This window comes from Rattus rattus, chromosome 8 (assembly GCF_011064425.1).
Source record: "Rattus rattus isolate New Zealand chromosome 8, Rrattus_CSIRO_v1, whole genome shotgun sequence".
Lineage (NCBI taxonomy): Eukaryota > Metazoa > Chordata > Mammalia > Rodentia > Muridae > Rattus > Rattus rattus.
Window position 1 is genome coordinate 14,579,029 of NC_046161.1, and position 17,610 is coordinate 14,596,638.

Genomic DNA, 17,610 nt, shown 5'->3' on the forward strand with positions numbered 1-17,610 from the left:
CCATCTATGTTAATTGAGAGTTTTGCTGGATATAGTAGCCTAGGCTGGCATTTGTTTTCTCTTAGGGTCTGTACGACATCTGCCAAGGATCTTTTGGCTTTCTTAGTCTCTGGTGAGAAGTCTGGTGTAAATCTGGTATGTTTGCCTTTATATGCTACTTGACATTTTTCCCTTACTGCTTTTAGTATTCTTTCTTTGTTTTTTGCATTTGGTAGTTTGAATATTATGTGGTAAGAGGAATTTTTTTTCTGGTCTGATCTATTTGGACTTTGGTAGGCTTCTTGTATGTTTATTGCCATCTCTTTCTTTAGGTTAGGGAAGTTTTCTTCTATAATTTTGTTGAAGATATTTACTGGCCTTTTAAATTTGGAGTCTTCACTGTCTTCTATACCTATTATCCTTAGGTTTGATCTTCTCATTGTGTTCTGGATTTCCTGTATGTTTTGGGTGAGGAGCCTTTTACGTTTTACATTATCTTTGATGGTTGTGTCGTTGTTTTGTATGGTATTTTCTGCTCCTGAGATTCTCTCTTCTATCTCTTGTATTTTGTTGGTGATGCTTGCATCTAAGCCTCTTGATCTCTTTCCAGGTTTTCTATCTCCAGCTTGTCTTCCTTTGTGATTTCTTTATTCTTTTTCTTTCCAGTTTTAAATCCTGGATGGCTTTGTTCAATTCCTTCACTTGTTTGGTTGTGCTTTCCCATAATTCTTTAAGAGATTTCTGTGTTTCCTATTTAAGGGTTTCTATTTCTTTCCCTCTGTTATCCTGTATCTTTTAAGGGAGTTATTTATGTCCTTCTTAAAGTCCTCTATCACCGTCATGATATGTGATTTTTTTTAAGTCCTAATCTTGCCTTTTGGTGTGTTTGGATATCCAGTATTTTTTGGTGGGAATATTGGACTCTGATGATGCCAAGTAGTCTTGGTTTATATTGCTTAAATTCCTGTGCTTGCCTCCAGCTATCAGGTTTTCTCTGGTGTTAGCTTGTCTTGCTGTCTCTGATAGTGGCTTGACCCTCCTGTAAGCCTGTGATTCAGCACTCCTATAGACCTGTTTTCTTTCAGCTAGATCTGGGAATAGAGAGCTGCTCCTGGGTTTGTGGGTCCTGAAGCCTCCAGGGGGGTTGCTTGGAGCAGAAGAGTTGGTATTTTCTCTGCTCTCAAGTGTTTCAGTGTTCCTGGTGAGTGAATTTCAGTTCTGGGCTCAGGCAGAAACCGGAAGGCTCCTGCACCCGACTGCTCCTAGGTTCTTGTATCCAGAGGGCACTAGGCAGGTTCCTCTTGGGCCAGGAATGTGAGCAGAATTGGAGGTCTCCCCTCAGCTCTCAGGATTGTCCTCACTTCTGAGAGTCCAGCTCTCTCCCACTGGATTTGGTTACAGAGAGCTGTGTGACAAGTTCAGTTTAAGATGTGATTTTTAATCCAAATCTTGCTTTTCTGGTGTGTTGGGATATCCAGTATTTGCTGTGATGGGAGAACTGGGTTCTGATGATACTAAGTAGTCTTGGTTTTAGTTGCTTAGGTTCTTGTGCTTGCCTCTCGCCATCTGATTATCTCTGTTAGTTGGTCTTTTTGTCTCTGACTGGAACTTGTTCCTCCTGTGGGCCTATGAGTCTGTGAGCCTATGATCTTAGGAGTGAGTGCACTTCTGGGAGACCAGCTCTCTCAGGGCAGGTTTTGGGTCTGAGAGTTGTGGGATAGCCCCAGCTCTGGGAGCAGATGGAGACTGGGAGGGTCCTGTACTAGGCTGCCCTTCAGTTCCTGTCCCCTGTGTACTCTTGGTGGGTTTCTCCTTGGAGAGTCAATGGAAATAAAGTTGGGTCCCACCTTTGGGTTGCTGGCTTGGGAGGGAGAGTGCTCCTGGCAGACTAGCTCTCTGCAGGCAGGTTTTGTGTTTGAGAGATGTGGAACAGCCCCAGCTCTGGGCACAGATGGAGACTAAAAGCAAATACCTAATTTTTTTATTTTATTATCCTGTCACTCAAAAGGCAGAAACTGGAATATTCTGAACTCATGATCTTGTTTAGCTACCCAGTGACTTTGAATATCAGTAGCACTAAAATCAGAAAAGAAGAATTAATGAAGCTTGCCACATACAATCTAGAAGAAAATGCTCACAAATCATATCACCAGGAAAGTACGTGTGTATGTATAGTACATAGGCAGGCACTACACACTTTTAGGACTTTATTTTATGAATGCAATGTCAGTATACAGTCCTTACAGATAGTATTTAAACAAGCTTAGATGGCTACATTAGTACCAGGCAACATAAATTTTTGAGAACATTGTCATTCATGTAGACCATCATAGACCAAAGATGGTTTCTATGAGGCTTGCTTATTTAAAAGTTTTAAAGAACTCAGAGTTGAGAATACAGGAAACCCTTCCCCGCTATTTTCTTGCTCACCAGGAAACAGCACATCAGGCATGTGATGAGTACCAGTAGTACCGCCAAGCAGATGAGAATGATAGCCCAGAAAGGAAGACCTGAGGAGATAAATACTAGAGTGAACCCTCCGTTTCTACATCATTCCTTGCAATTCTTCCTGAGTCCTGTACAGCTTGGTGATGGGTAGAAATCTTGTATAGACAGTTTAGTGGCTCAATGTTATGACTCAGTATCCCACTTTTCCCTGTATGGACCTCAAGCAGGACAAAAACCCTATGTCTGTCCACTCTACCTCAACAGTCTTTGCCATAGTTGGACCCCCTTTCTTCATGACCCTCTGCACACAGCACTCTATGACAAGAGGAGGTGTTCCCTGTGATACTCCAGGCATGGGTCATTCTGAACCTTACCAGAATTCTTCATCACATCATCATCTCTGTTTTGAGAATACCCTGGAAATAAATAAAATGGAGAGGGAATGTGAATATGTCTTTCTTATATATTTTAAGATTTTCAAGACAAGGTTTCTCTGTGTAACCCTGGCTATCTTGGAATTCTCTTTGTAAACCAGGCTGACCTTGAACTCAGAAATCTACCCCCAGCTGCTTACTGAAAACTGGGGTTAAAGACATATGTCATCATGTCTGGCCAGTCTTTACTTTTTGAGTTTGGTGTAAAATCCAAGGTCTTAAATATGGAAGGTGAGTCCTATACTATTGACATGAACCCTTAGCCATGCTTTATTCTTTGATTTTATTTTTAAATTTTTGTTTCTTTGAGACAGGGTCTCATTATATAGCCAAAGATGGCCTAAAACTCTCTATTTATACAAGGCTGACCTTGTGCTCAAAAGAGATTTACCTGCCTCTGTCTCTAAAGAATTTCGACTAAAAAACATGCATCACTATGGCTGGCTATTCTTTTTTCTTTGGAAATAAGTTTATTTCTGCTTTTTTATTGGATAGTTTATATATTTACATTTCAAATGTTATCCCAGTCCTCCATACTCCCCCTGCTTCTAAGAGGATGCTCCTCCTCCCACCCACCTCAACACCCTGACATTCCCCTACACTGGGGAAATGAGAAGAGGGAACAAAATACTCATGGGAAGAAATACAGGGACAAAGAGTGGAGCAAAGACTGAAGGAAAGGTCATCCGTAGACTGCCCAACCTGGGGATCCATCCCATACACAGAAACCAAACCCAGTCACTATTGCTGGTGCCAAGAACTGCTTGCTGACAGGAGATTGATATGGATGTCCCCCGAGAGGCTATGCCAGAGCCTTATTGGTACAGATAAGAATGTTTGGAGCTAACCATTGGACTGAGCATGGGGACCCCAATGGAGGAATTAGAGAAAGAAAGTACTGAAGGAGCTAAAGGGGTTTGCAACCCCATAGGAAGAACAACAATATCAACCAACCAGACTATTCAGAGCTCTTGGGGACCTAACCACCAATCAAAGAGTACACATGTGGGTATCCATGGCTCTAGCCACCTATGTTGCTGATGATGGCATTGTCTGACACCAATAGGAAAAGAAGCCCTTGGTCCTGGATATTCTTTTAAATAAAACTTTTCAGAAATATAGAGAAGTAGACAGAATAGTATAATAATATACTGTTTAAATTTAACTATTTATATTTTATTCAAATAAAATAATATTTACAAATAATTTCCATTTACTACCCTTACTTAATTCAGCATTTTCATTCAAATTTTAAAATAATTTAACTATCACAAATTATACCTTGAAAAAAAGAAGAAATCTAGCTAAGAACCTCTGGCTGGAAATGTCATTCTGCCTACAGTGACCAGGGTGCCTTACCATCCACAAAGACACTCTTCCTGTCCAATGTGAAGTTCAGCAGCTGGGTACCATTTTGTGTCATCCGAAGGAATTCCTCATATATAGCAACTCTGTCCACTCGCCGAGCCAATGGTGAGAAGTTACATAGGGAATCTACCCCTGTGTGGTTGTTGTTGGAGACAGACCTGAAATGGTATAGAGGATGAAGAACGTGGTTTGTTATTTTTATCTTGATTATAGATTCCCTCTGCTAGTCTTTTTCTTGAGGAATTTTGTGGGAAAATGTCAACATTTGGCACCTGCACTTTTTGATACAGGTATTAGATATGTCATGCTGGTATTGAATACTTAAACTGTGGCAAGGCCTACATGAGTCACCTGTACTATATTCTTCCTAATAAGGCTCTGTGATCATTGTATAATGCCAAAAGATTGTAAGAGCCAGAGGTTATAGAGGAGGCCCCCAAAACAGTATTTTCCAGACAAAACTGGACCACTGCATTCAGGAATGCCAACCTTCTGTGGTTACCTACAAAAAGCTTACCTACACAAGATCAATCCAGGGTAAGACCTTTTCTGAAGGTACCACACACTTTTTTCATAGATCATGAAGAAACCAAGCTGGAACCAACCAGGAAGATTCCTCCCTAGTTTCATATGTAGGCTTCTGGCAGGGCGAGGATAGGCTAGGAGGAATCTTAGCAGTCTTACTCAGTTGTGACCCCTTGGAGCTATAATTATGACCAGTCTGGGAAGAGATTTTTATGGGTTCAATATTGGCACACATGTTATGGGGATAACCAATTATTATGCAATTAGATTTAAGACTTGCTTGCTTTGTAAGAGGAAGCCTGCCTGGTATTGAAAAACTAGCCAAGAACCCACAGCTGTGGAGCTCATAGCCTCTAAGAGTACACCCCACAATTATTGTTTTTCTAAATGTACATAGTTAAAAACCTGCCATATAAATTAATGTATCTCCACCCACCAAACCCAGACAATATTGTGGATGCCAAGAAGTACATGCTGACAGGAGCCTGATATAGTGATCTGCTGAGAGGTTCTGTCAGAATATTACAAATACAGAGACAGATGCTCACAGCCAACCACTGAATTGAGAATAGGGTCCCCAATGGAGGATTTAGAGAAAGAACTGAAGTAGCTTAAGGGGCTTACAATCCTATAAGAAAAACACAATAGCAACAAACCAGATCCCCCATAGCTCCCAGGGCAGAAATCACCATCCCAAGAGAACACAGGAATGGACCTATGGCTTCATCTGCATATGTAGCAGAGGATGGCCTTGTTGTGCATCAATGGAAGGAGAATCCCTTGGACCTGTCCTCATGTATGAGAATGTCAGGGTAGGGAGGTGGGAGGAAGTGGGAGCACACTCATAGAAGCAGAGGTGGGGTGGGGGGTGGGATAGTAGGTTTCTGGAGGAGAAACCAGGAAACAGGGAATAACATCTAAAATGAAATTAAAAACATCAGGTCAATTAAAAAACAAATTTATATATCTCCTCCTAGATGACTGGATTTCTCAGACCTCATCAGAGATGTTTCTTTGTGCAGAGGATAGTAGTTCACACAGAATTTCACAACTGATCAAAGTATAGTTAGTCTCTGTAGAGAGTTTAGCTACAAATTGCACATCTATATCATGCATTTTCCTCAAGGTTCAGGAACCACCATGAAACAGGAAACAGAAAGATTTTACAAATTAGAGACTGGAGAATACTGAACCAGAATCTTCTTGATATAACAATACTTGCACTTATGAACTCGTAACTTTTCTGCATAAGGCCTGCACAAAGTCAAACCAGTCAATATTTCAACATGGATGGGAGGGGCTCACAAGTCTCCAGCTCAGTGAAGACAAACTGGAAGTTGATTGCTTTTGATGAAGGGTCCACTTTTTAAGGGACCACACTCCAGGTGCTACTTCCCACATATGAATACATGTGGCGCATACTAGACTTAAAGAAGAGACAATACAAAGATTGGAGGAGTAAGTGTGCGCCAGGGAGGAGTTAATAGAAAAATGATGAGTGAATATGACTTGAGAGGTGAGAGACTCTCAGGACTCAAAGGGAGGGACCGTAGATGAAATGCCCTATAGTGGGGAAAGGGAACTTGTTAGAGTCTACCTCCAGTAAAGAGACAAGGCATTGAGTGGAGGGGTGGTGTTATCATCCCACAGTCAAAAACTTTAACCCAGAATTGTTCCTGTCTTAAAGAACTGCAGGAACAAAAATGGAGAAGAACCTGAGGAAAAGGAGGTCCAGTGACAGGCCCAAATTGAGATCTAGTTCAGGGTGAGGCCCTAAGGCTTGACACTATTACTGTTGCTATGGTGTGCTTACACAGAAGAACCTATCATGACTGCCCTCTGAAAGGCAGAAGTTGGTGACTCCTGTCGTTTAATTAGGAAACGCTGAGGAGGAGATTGACCTTATAGGAAAACCAGCAGTCTCAGCTAACTGGGTCCCCTCTCCGCAGGGATCTCCCAGACACATATACAGCAGAGGACTGCTGGGTCTGGACTCAGTCAGAAAAGATGCACCTAACCCCAGACTTGGGGCCCCAGGGAGTAGAGAGGTCTGGTAGTGATGAGGCAGGGGAAGGAGAGTGGGATATAGAACAGTTGGGGGTGGACTAGAAGGGGGATAATGTCTGGACTGTAAAAAGAGATTAAAGAATAAAAATAAAATTAAAAAAGGAAATTATCAAAAAAATAAAAATATATTTTAAAAAGGGAAAGCATCTCACTATGTAGTTCTGGTTATCCTGTAACTCACAATGTAGACCATGTTGGCTTCAAACTCAAAGAGATCCACTAAATTCTATGTACCAAGAGCTGGGATTAAAGGTGTATGCTACTATGGTCCTGTATAAAATTCTTAAAGAATTAATTAAAATATATTTTAAATGCATCAGTGGTGGGTGTGGTGGTTTTAATAAAAATGGTCGTCACAAGCTCATAGCTACAAATGTGTGGTTACCAGCAAGTAGTACTATGTGAAAGGATTGGTGGTGTGTCTTTGTGGGAGGAAGTATGTCACTATAGTTCTCAGCTAACTATCCAGCATATCTGCCTATGTGCCATCATGTTGCCTGCCATGATGATAATGGACTGAAACTCTGAAACTGTAAACAAGCCCCAGTTAATTGCTTTCTTTTACAAGAGCTGCCTTGGTCATGGTGTCTCTTCACAGCAATAGAACACTGACTAAGACACTTCCCACCACTGATCAAATTTCTATCTTTATCTGACATCAATTCTCACGTATACTTTGGATCTGATAGTTTCTGTTGTTATGTCTCACTTTTCATTTCTGATTTTGTTAATTTGGATACTGTCTATGTGCCCTGTGGTTAGTCTGGCTAAAGGTTATCTAAGACTATTCTCAACAGTTTTTACTTCTTGGAGAATCACCATCCCTGACCTCAAGCTGTATTACAGTGCCACTGTAATAAAAACTGCATAGTATTGACACAGAGACAGCAGGTACATCAATGGAATAAAATTGAGGACCCAGAAATGAAACCACATAGTTATGGTCACTTGATCTTTAACAAAGGAGTTAAAACCATGCATTATTGAAAAAGACAGCATTTTCAACAAATGGTGCTAGTTCAACTAGAGTTCAGCTTGTAGAAGAATGCAAATTGACTTCATTCTTATCTTCTGTACAAAGCTCAAGTCTAAGTGGATCAAAGACCTCCACATAAAACCAGATACACAGAAACTAATTAAAGACAAAGTAAGGAAAAGCCTTGAACATAAAGACTCAGGGGAAACTTTTCTGAACAGAATACCAATGGCTTATGCTCTTAGGTCAACAATCAATAAATGGGACCTCATAAAATTCCAAAGCTTCTGTAAAGCAAAGGATGCTGTTAATAGGACAAAACTGTAACCAACAGATTGGGAAAAGATTATTATCAATCCTATATTCCCTAGGGGTCTAATATCAAATATATACATAGAACTCAAGAAGTTAAACTCGAGAGAATCAAATAACCCTATTAAAAATGGGGTACAGAGATAAACAACAAATTATCAATGGTGGAATAAATATCAAATGGCTGTGACACACTTAAAAAAATGTTCAGCATCCCCAGTCACCAGGGAAATACAAATCAAAACAATCCTGAGATTCCACTTTATACCAGTCAGAATGGCTAAGATCAAAAACTCAGGTGACAGCAAATGCTGGCGAGGATGTGGAGAAAGAGGAACATTCCTTCATTTTTGGTGGGATTGTTTTTGCAAATCAGTCTTGTGGTTCCTCATTCTATAGTACTACCTGGGATAAACACTTCTGGGAATATATGCTTCAACATTTAACAAGGACACATGTTTTTCATAGAAGCCTTGATTTAATAGCCAGAACCTTTTTATAATGCCAGATGTCCTTGACAAAGGACAAATACACATTGGCTATTCAGCTGCTAAAACAATGACTTCATGAGGTTCTTAGGCAAATAGATGTAACTAGAAAATATCATCCTGAGTGAGGTAACGCAGTGACAAAAGAACACACATGGTATGCACTCACTGAGAAGTGAACATTAGCCCAAAAACTTGGAATACCCAAGATACAATTCACACACCATATAGATCTCAAGAAGAGGGAAGAACAAAACATGGAAGCATCTGTCCTTCTTAAAAGGCAGAACAAAATACTCATGGGAGGAAATTCAGACACAGTGAGTGGAGCTGAGACCAAAGGAAAGGCCATCTAGAGACTGCCCCACCTGGGGATCCATCCCATATGCAGCCACCAAACCCAGTCACTATTGCTGATGCCAAGATGTGGTTGCTGACAGGAGCCTGATATGGACATCTCCTGAGAGGCTCTGCCAGAGCTGTATGGATACAAATGAGGATGCTTGCAGCTAACCATCAGACTGAACATGAAGACCCCAATAGAGGAATTAGAGAAAGGGCTGGAGGACCTGGAGGGATTTGCAACTCCATAGGAAGAACAAAAATATCAATAAACCAGACCCTACCAGAGCTTCCAGGGACTAAACCACCAACCAAAGAGTACATATGGGGGGACCCATGGCTCCATCTGTATATGTAGCAGAGGATGGCATTATCTGGCATCAATTAGGAGCAGAAGCCCTTGGTCCTGAGAAGGATAGATTTCCCCAGTATACGGGAATGCCTGGGAGTTGAGGTGGGAGTGGGTGGGTGGGAGTGTGGGCATCCTCACAGAAGCAGGGGGAAGGGGGATGGGAGAAAGGCTAACCTGGAAAGGAGATAACATTTGAAATGTAAATTTGTAAACTATACAATAAAAAATTGTAACCACACTTGGATTTCAATCCAAATAAATTAAATACAAATGTTTATCAGACCCTGCATATGAACATTTTACTTTCAAAAGCTCACAGAATGACACTGATACGCATAAGGGTCTAAGGGTCGAGAACTATTTAGATCATGATTAGCTGCCATTGTCCAGATGTTCCTTAAGCAATCTTACTAGGCCTGGTTATTTAGTCCTGTAATTCCTGCATTTGGAAGGTATAGTCAGGAGGATTCAAGATTATCTTCAATTACATAGTGAGTTTGAAACCAGCTTGTGCTATATGAAACTCTATCTCAGAAGACAAAATAAAACTGTTGTAGGTCATTTTTCTTCCCTTTTCACAGGCTGAAATTTGTAAAAAAAAAATACAGCATATAATTTGATAACAGAAAAACACAGGACATGAGGGAAACTATATCTATGAACTTAGATACTTAGGTAGTTTCAGATGTATATTTGAATGCTAATCACATGTTTACAGAATGACACTAATAGAAAATAAGGGTCGAGAACTATTTAGAACATGATTAGAGCTGCCATTGACCAAATGCTCCTGCAGATTTACAGTATCATGGGCTTCAGAATATCTCCTCAAGTAAGATTCTGAGAACTTTTTGAAAAATATTTGTATTATGTTTATTTATTTGCATGCACATACATGCACATGTGTATGTGTGATCAAATATGCTACACTGTTTATATGGAGGTCAGAGGACAACTTGTAGAAAGTAGTTCTTTTCTTTCTACCACAAGAATCTTGAAGATTGAACTTATGTATCATTCTTAGTGGCAAGTGAATTTATCTACACTTTTATCAGAAATCTTATAGACCAAAAGAATCTCAGATTTTGAATGTACTTTATTCTAATCCAATGAGGAAAGAAAACTTTGGGACAAATGATAGTTTGTTTATTTGAAATAAGGGATCACAGAGTAGGCCAGGTTGCTCTTGAACCTCTGATCCTCCTGCCTCAGTCTTCTACACTTTTTTTTTTAAAAAAAGTCCTTTCTTCCTTTCTTTCTTTTATTTGGTTATTCTATTTGTTTACACTTCAAATGTTGTCTCCCTTCCCTTCCTGGTTCACCATCTGGAAAATAACCCTCATCCCATCCCTCCTCCCCTTTCCTTCTATGAGGGTGCTCCTCTACCCACCCATTCACTCCCACCTCACCTTTCTGCCATCCCGATCTTTCATACTTAAGAAATACAGTAACAGATGTGGAGGCCACTGAAGATAGATTCCACCCACATAATCAGCCTTGGAGTCTACAACCTGATTTCCTTGCTAACACTAGAAAAGCATTTGTAAGTGCTAGAGCTCCTTAAAAAGGTAAAATTTATGGACAGGCAGTGGTGACACATGCCTTTAATCTCAGTATTCAGCAGACTGAGTTAGGCAGAGCTCTGTGAGTTCCAAGATAACCTGGTCTACAGAGTGAGTTGCTGGATGGCCAGGGCTACATAAGAAACATTGACTTGAAAAATCAAAATAAAACAAACAAACAAATACAAAAATTTATAGAAAAAGGTGGCAGTATTATGGTTTTGCTGAAGTCCTTTATGGCAAGTTTACTACTCTTTGGATAAAAGAATGAATTCTGAATTCTTGAGCTTGGTAAAGCCATGGCATTCTGTTCTGCCTTAAGGATAAGAACATCATACAACACCATCTGCTTGTTTAAGAGTTCATCCAATCTGGACTGTCAGTCATCTACGTAGGATCTGAAGAAATGCCGTGGAGATAGGAATAATTATCCTTTCAATGAAGTAATGTATTTCTACTCACCAGAAGTTCCTGTTTTGATGAAACAAAACAGATTCATTTTCTTAGTTGTAATTTTAAAAACTTATAGATTCATTTTCTTAGTTGTAATTTTAAAAACTGCCTTTCTCTTTCTTTGTAATCTTTAAATGCCAGGCAAGTTCCTAAGCATGCTTTTCCTGTCAGGCTTAGCCTTCTTACTCTTTCTCTGAAGACTTCCCTTAAAGCTGTTGCACATACACTTTCTACACTGTTTGAAGACATGTAAAGGCATAATGACTCAAAAGCATACATTTTTCTTTTCCTCTTCCTCCTCTTCCTGGCAGGTCTCAGGATTTTCACCTTGCTTATATTCTTTGTTTTTCTCTCACACTCTAATAAACTACTTCTCAGGTTCCCTTTTTAGTTCTTTAAAAAGCTGTTTTATTAATGAGCCTAAGCCCACAAATTGGAACCCTAGTTCTGCTGGAGAAAAGAGTACAGAGATTTCAGACATGCCTCCATGCCTGGCTCCATGTGGTGGTTCTTGACTATTCATTTCTCTTATCTATTTTATGTTTAAATCCAGGTTAGTCAAGTAAACTCTAGCTTGTTTGAATATTGATAATTATATATATACATATATATGTATATGTATGTTAATTCTACACTCTTGATTTTTTTGACCCATCTACCAACTACCATCCTATCTGGTAGGCTTCATAAGCTAGTTGTACTTCCTGGTTTAGGGAAAAGCTAGAATTTAGGCAACATTTTCAATGTCCCTTGGATTGACTTTCCTAAAATAGAAACCAAGAAATTATAAAAAAAAAAAATGAATCACTTTAATTTCTCTCCCCCAGCCCAGCTCCAGGGTAACAGATTCATGAGTCTGTTATATTGGTTATACAGGTCTCTAAGCTTGCAAGGGAAGCATTTTATCTACTGAGCCATCTCCTTTTGAACCACATTGTGGCTGCTATCCTTGTCAAGGCCAGCAGAGAGACTGGCCCATGACTGTTCCCCAGGCTGCACTGTTTTTTTTTTTTTTTTTTACTGTAAAAAGAATCTATACATTAGTAATTTCCCAGATTTGGTTGCACAATTCTAATCCCAGAACTCTACACCAGAGGTGGAGGTAAGGGAACCAGTAATTCTATGTCATATTTCGTTGTATAATGAGGTTGAAGCCAAGAAGTCCTCAGGGTCATTTGAGGCACTTACCTGAAGGCTAAAACTTGACAGTCAGAAAAGTAACTCTTGATGCTGCTGTTTCTGAAAAGCTGATTGAGCTGAAAAACAGGACAATGTTTCCTAGGTCATATGTTTCCTGGTCCATTGAGAAAGAAACTTGACAACTACCTAGTTTACTTCTCAATCTATGATTTCGCTGAGAAATGAAAACCCAAGCATTGGATATCTTGTTCCAGGTATGACGTAGCTGTAGCACCCTTTGCTAGCTATTGAGTCTCTATGTGTTCTTCTAATTTTAAAACTGGGAATAAAAATGTGTCTTTAGGGATTCTTACTTTAAAAAAAATTGCCTACTGACCCAGTGTTCATAGTCAGTTTCTGTCTGGGATTGAAGTGGACAAACTACACCATTCTCACCGCATATTCAATACTTCTTTTGCTTTGCTGGTGTTTGGTGGTGCCTGGCTGGGCTATGTCTTGAGAATAGGGTAGGTTGGTGATGGTGAAATTCAGGTTGAAATGTTGAGCATTGGAGCTGGTTGTTGGTATTTCTGTTGGCAGAAGGATGGATGTCTTCATGTCTAGAGAGAGAGAGAGAGAGAGAGAGAGAGAGAGGTAAAACTTCCATATTAATTACTTGTCAGCAATCACTTAGCCCTTCATTATCCATATGGACATTCAAGGAAGCAGGCAACTCATGTTAGTTTATGTATATCCTCTAAGGAGATGGCCCAGGGAGTATGTTCTCGCTGTGCAAGCATGAAGACCTCAGTTTGAACCCCTAACTTCCACATAAAAATCTGGGAGCAATGTCCTACAGCTATTATTCTTCTAAGCATATGTGGTACCATACTGCTTTCTAAATTCATATCTCCCTACCTATAGCTTAAAGCTAGCTTAGATCTCGCTAGAGAAGTGGTTTTTGCAAAGTAGACAATAACAATACTTAATGAAATTCACAACTGATCAAAATGCAGAGAATCCATTTCTGTTGATTGTTCAATCACAAATGAGACATCTATATCACACACATATTGCCCTTGAAAGGCTTGGGACCATTATGAAAGAAGGAGTTGGAAAGACTAAGTGCAATAGGTCATCAAGGACTGGAACAAAATAGTATCTTCTAGACATAATAGTACTGCTGAACTTAAGAACTGACAGAAGCTGTGGTTGTCTTCACAAGACATGTATAAGACCAGTCCAATAAACATCCAAGCATGGATAGGAGAAGGCCTCAGAGGCCTCCATTCCTAGTTGAGGAGACTGGAAGTAAATGGAGGGAGAGGTCCTTTCCTCTTATTTTGGTAAGAGTACGATCCACCATATGGGTGCCTCCACATCCATGAGCATCACAAGTTGGTTTCAGTGGGTTATGCAAAAAAAAAGAAGTTATTACAGTGGGAAGGTAGAAAATGAAAGTGAATATATAAGGAGTTGGGGTGGAATAGGGATGAATATGATTAAAATACATTATATGCATAAATGGAGTTTTCAAAACAATAAAAATGTTATGATATATAAGATAGGTGCAGCAGGTACATGTAATCCTAGCACTGGGGAGAAGGACATAGTAGAATTCTTGGATCTTACTGGCTAGCTGGTATGCTTGGATTGTGAGCTCCAGGAAAAAGTCTCAACAACTAAAGTGGACACAATATGGAAAGAAACCTGATACCAACTTCTCCATCCACACCTTGTATATCACATATACACAAAGTTTATATACTAAATAAAATAAATTGCTTAGGTGTATTTGCTTCATATTCCCTTCTTCCTTCCTTTAGATGAAGCACAAGCAGGAACCATTAACATAAGCCTCCAGAAAGCCTCCTTCATACTTGTATTTCAGTAATACTCAACAGCCCTTTGCTTTCAACTAATTGACCCTATTGTGTCACCTTTGAAACTAGCACCACCATTTGTACCTATCACATGCAGATCTGTCAACTGGTAGGTGGCACCCAGCCAGAAGGAGGAAGCATTCAATGTCTTATTCAAGAAGATTTGCTTTACAAGGTTCGGATCCAGATAAGAGGAGAACAATGCCTCAATAGTGACCACTGTGGAGCCAGACCTAGAACAGAGACCACAAGAATTCAGATAGCAATGAATGCTACAGTGCTTTAAAAGCTGCTACTTTTAAAGACTCAAGGGTGTATGAATAGGGATTGGGGTTATCCAGAATATTCAGACACTCTAGATACTGTTTTACTAGGAAATATGTTTTCTAGGAAGTCAGCTGAAACAATAACAATAGCAATAATAACATATCTTAAAGACTTCATATGTTCTCTCTCCTCCAGCTGAGCAGGATGCCCAAGGGAAAGAAGGCCAAGGGGAAGGAGGTGGTCCCAGTCCCCGCCATTGTCAAGAAACAGGAAGCCAAAAAGTTGGTCAATCCTTCATTTGAGAAAAGGCCCAAGAACTTTGGCATTTGGCAGGACATCCAGTCCAAAAGAGATCTCACATGCTTCATCAAATGGCCCCACTACATCAGGCTGCTGAAGCAAACAACCATCCTCTATAAGCAGCTCAATATAACCCCTGCCATTAACCAGTTCACCCAGGCCCTGGACAGGCACACAGCTACTCAGCTGCTTAAGCTTGCCCACAATTACAGGCAGGGACAAAGCAAGAGAAGGAGCAAAGGCTCCTGGCCCATGCTGAGAAGAAAGCTGCTGGCAAAGGGGACGTCTCAACTGAGAGACCACCTGTCCTCTGAGCAGAGGTCAATACAGTCACCACCTTGGTGGAGAACAAAAAGGCTCAGCTGGTGGTGATTGCCCATGAGGCTGACCCCGTTAATCTGGTGGGTTTCCTGTTTGCCCTGTGTTGAAAGCTGGAGGTGCCCTACTGCTTCATAAAGGGAAAGGCCAGGCTGGGACACCTGGTTCACAGGAAGACATGAACCACTGTTGCCATCACACAAGTTAACTCGAAAGACAGGGGTGCACTATCTAAGCTGGTGGAAGCTATTAGACCAATTATAATGACAGATATGATGAGATCTGCCACTACTGAGGAGGCAACATCCTGGGTCCTAAGTCTGTGGCTTGCATTGCCAAACTAGAAAAAAGGCAAAAGAACTGGGCTAAATAGACACTAAGTTTTTTGTACTTAACAAATTATAAACAAAAAAAAAAAAAAAACCCCCAAAAAAAACAAAAACAAAAAGCAAAAACTTTATGTATAAGGATCCTTAAAGAGTGACTTTCATCACTCAGATGGAATGTGTTTTTGTAATTATTCTTATGTTAAATTTCAGAGGTGAGATTGTAAAGATGACTCACTGAATAACAAAACTTGTGACATAAGCATGAGAACCTAAGTTCAGACCACATAAAAAGTCTGAGTATGCTGTGCACAGTCTGATAACCCCAGCATTTGCAGGCCATACAGGAAGATTTCTGAGTCTTCCTGGCAGCAAGCCTGACTCCAGGTTCTATGAGATGCCCTGTCTTAAGGGTAGAAGGTGGAGAGTGATATAGCATAATATCTGATATCCTTTGCAGGCATTTGCCCATGCTTCTGCATCTGCACACTTGTGAATACACCAGACACATATATCACACATCTACAAATAAAAGAATACCAAAGATACTGAGCTTTAGAAGCATTGCATATCTTGTTTGATGACCCACTTCTCAAGTACCTTCCCTAAGACAAGGATTTAAATCTCGTGTTGGTAGTCCTTAGAAAATTTATTTATCTGAGGCTCAGATTCTGTTAAGTTACCCTGTCCCTAACTCCTAGAGACCTATGAGAGAAATGATCATGTGTGACAATATTCAATTCAGAGGCTGGTCTGGAATATAGTTATCATGTTTACTTTGAATTCTGCACCAAATCTATTGTATTATTGTTAAATTTAAGGAGTCAGTTTCCAACCTTTAGAACTTACGTCATGTTTGTGACCAGGCAAGACAGGAAAACTTCTTTTAGCTGGCTACTTGTATAGAGTGTGGTGACCTAGAAGAAAGGGTAAAGAGGATTTGTAAGAGAGAAGTACCATGGGGTTAAGAGATCACCATGAAAAATGGGATATGTATGAGTCTGGGGACATAGTTCAAATGCTTACTCTCCCTCAACTTACTGTCTCTCTCCAGATAACACATAGCTGGTATGAATTGCATCTTAAAGGTCCTTTGGTGGAGACGCATGTGTTGAAGGCCTAATCTCTACTGCAGCAATGTGCAGGCTATAGGAAGGGATTAGATAGTAAAGACTGGACCTTTTATTGACTGATCCACTGAGGGAGTTATAGTTAAATGAAATATTAGGAAGTAGTAGAAACTAAAGGAAGGTGTCTGGTTGAAGGAAATAAGTCACTGGGAGTGTGCTGTTGAAAGATAGGATCCTGTCCCAGATTCTTCACACAAGAGTAGCCCTGCCTTACACACACTCCAGCCATTGTCATATCTTGTGCCTCGTGTTCCATGCCTCACTTGAGACCCAAAGTAATAAAAATATCTGAGCCCAGACAGATATCTCTTCATCAATCAGTTGAAACTAAATCTTCCTTTGGTAAGCTGTTTATTTCAGGCATTTTTCACAACACAGAAAGTTAACATATGATCCCTTTAAAATCTTTGTTTTTATAAAAAAAATGTTATTATTTTGTGAGTATGATGGGGGTTTAGTCATACTGTGGTGTACCTCTGGAGGTCAGAGTACAACTTTATGGTCTTCTTTACTCCCATTCTTAGATGTGTGCTAGGGATCCAACTTAAAAGAGTAGATTTGCCTATCAAGCATTTTACCCTCTGTGCTATCTCAGCAGCACTACTGGTGCTCCTATGTGAGCCTCAGTTTGTGTGCCTGGTAAACAGTGCACCTACACTGCACCACTGAAAACATGAGAGAAGTGGAGAACACATCAGCAAAGTCAAAAAGTTGAAATGATTACTTGGTAGTCAGATGGATTAATAATAGGGGTACTCAGGGAAGGAAAAGATGGGAGATTAGAAAGTGATTTCACCTTATCTTCGATGTCCCTCTCTAGCATGATATATTCTGAAGATGTTGGATCTGTGTTGTTAAGCTTCCAGTTAATGATGCAGAAGTTTATCTGGTACTTGCCCTGTATGGTTACATTCAGCGGTACATAGCCTATATTAACAGAGGAAGAAAAGATCCTTAGTTT

At 40.1% G+C, this 17,610-nt stretch overlaps 1 protein-coding gene across 1 annotated transcript in view; it reads right to left on the reverse strand.

Annotated features, from left to right (window-relative positions):
* The window catches only part of Muc16 (mucin 16, cell surface associated), a 169,043-nt gene that overhangs the window by 5,475 nt on the left and 145,958 nt on the right, over positions 1-17,610 (reverse strand). Inside the window, 8 exon segments of the mRNA XM_032910221.1 lie at positions 2,410-2,489; positions 2,802-2,843; positions 4,221-4,387; positions 12,495-12,562; positions 12,882-13,045; positions 14,393-14,541; positions 16,369-16,436; positions 17,446-17,576. Coding sequence (XP_032766112.1) covers positions 2,410-2,489; positions 2,802-2,843; positions 4,221-4,387; positions 12,495-12,562; positions 12,882-13,045; positions 14,393-14,541; positions 16,369-16,436; positions 17,446-17,576 — 869 coding nt within the window.